Source organism: Loa loa (assembly GCF_000183805.2).
Source record: "Loa loa unplaced genomic scaffold supercont3.3390, whole genome shotgun sequence".
In the NCBI taxonomy this organism is placed as follows: domain Eukaryota; kingdom Metazoa; phylum Nematoda; class Chromadorea; order Rhabditida; family Onchocercidae; genus Loa; species Loa loa.
In genome coordinates this window covers 111-1,018 of record NW_018111568.1, presented here as the reverse complement: position 1 = coordinate 1,018, position 908 = coordinate 111, and the positions used below count along the sequence as shown (strand labels likewise).

The 908-nt window shown below is 24.6% G+C and overlaps 1 protein-coding gene across 1 annotated transcript; it reads left to right on the top strand.

The window, feature by feature from the left end:
• Positions 1–434: 434 nt before the first annotated feature.
• LOAG_15968 (hypothetical protein) lies at positions 435–686 on the top strand (the record flags this gene model as incomplete). Its single annotated transcript, XM_003151457.2, has 1 exon — positions 435–686. A coding segment is annotated over one exon (252 nt), but the record flags the coding sequence as incomplete, so codon positions are not given.
• Positions 687–908: the final 222 nt, after the last annotated feature.

The following is a 908-nucleotide window of genomic DNA, read 5'->3' as shown; positions in this document are numbered from 1 at the left end:
GTCCGGCTAATCAAAAGTTTCAATCCATGGTGACACTTGCATACCGTGTTTTCAAATCGATGATGATAGCTGTGAATGTCAGATAATATTTTGTTTTAGAGACACTAAAAATTTAATTAATAAGAATTCTTTGAAACAATATTAAATGCAACCAAATTCTTAGGATAATTTTAGGATGATTTTGCTTTTTAAGATAATTTTAGGATCATTTTTCTTTTTAGGATAATTTTAGGATTTTTCTTTTTGGAATAATTTTTCTATTTCATTACCTTTCTTTTGCATTTAAAATTACAAAACTTTTTAAATATCCTTTAAAATTAATAATAATACAAAGATTCAATCAAAATTAACTTTATACTCATTTCTGTCTAATATTTCATTTTACCTATTTTAAAGATTTTAAAAAATTTTACGAAAAAAAATTATTATTTTAGGGTAATGAAACGTGTGGAAAAGTTGAAGAGAATAAAATGTTGGTAATGATTGAGCTTGAAAATGGATCTCAAGAAAGTTCCACTTATATAGCTAGAAATATCCGGAAAGTGGCACAAGGTTGTTCAAATTATAATCCTCAAGCTTGTCAACATTTAGCAAATATTTGTGTTCTTCAAAATTATCGTACCGAACAATTATCTGCTTGTACAGAATTGGAGAAAATTACCAACTCCTTACTTTATAAACGGTAATTTGATGTAATTTATACTGTTTTAAAGTTAAAGTTTAAAATGAATAAATTATTATTACTCTGAAATAAGAAATCATAGTTAAAATAAAAAATTTAATCACCGGAAATCATGATCATAAGAAATCACAATTTCTTTATTCATATGAAATCATAAATTTCTATTGTATGTATTTGACAAATAATTTCGATCTTCATAAATTTTGACCGCTCATTAAAGTTTTTG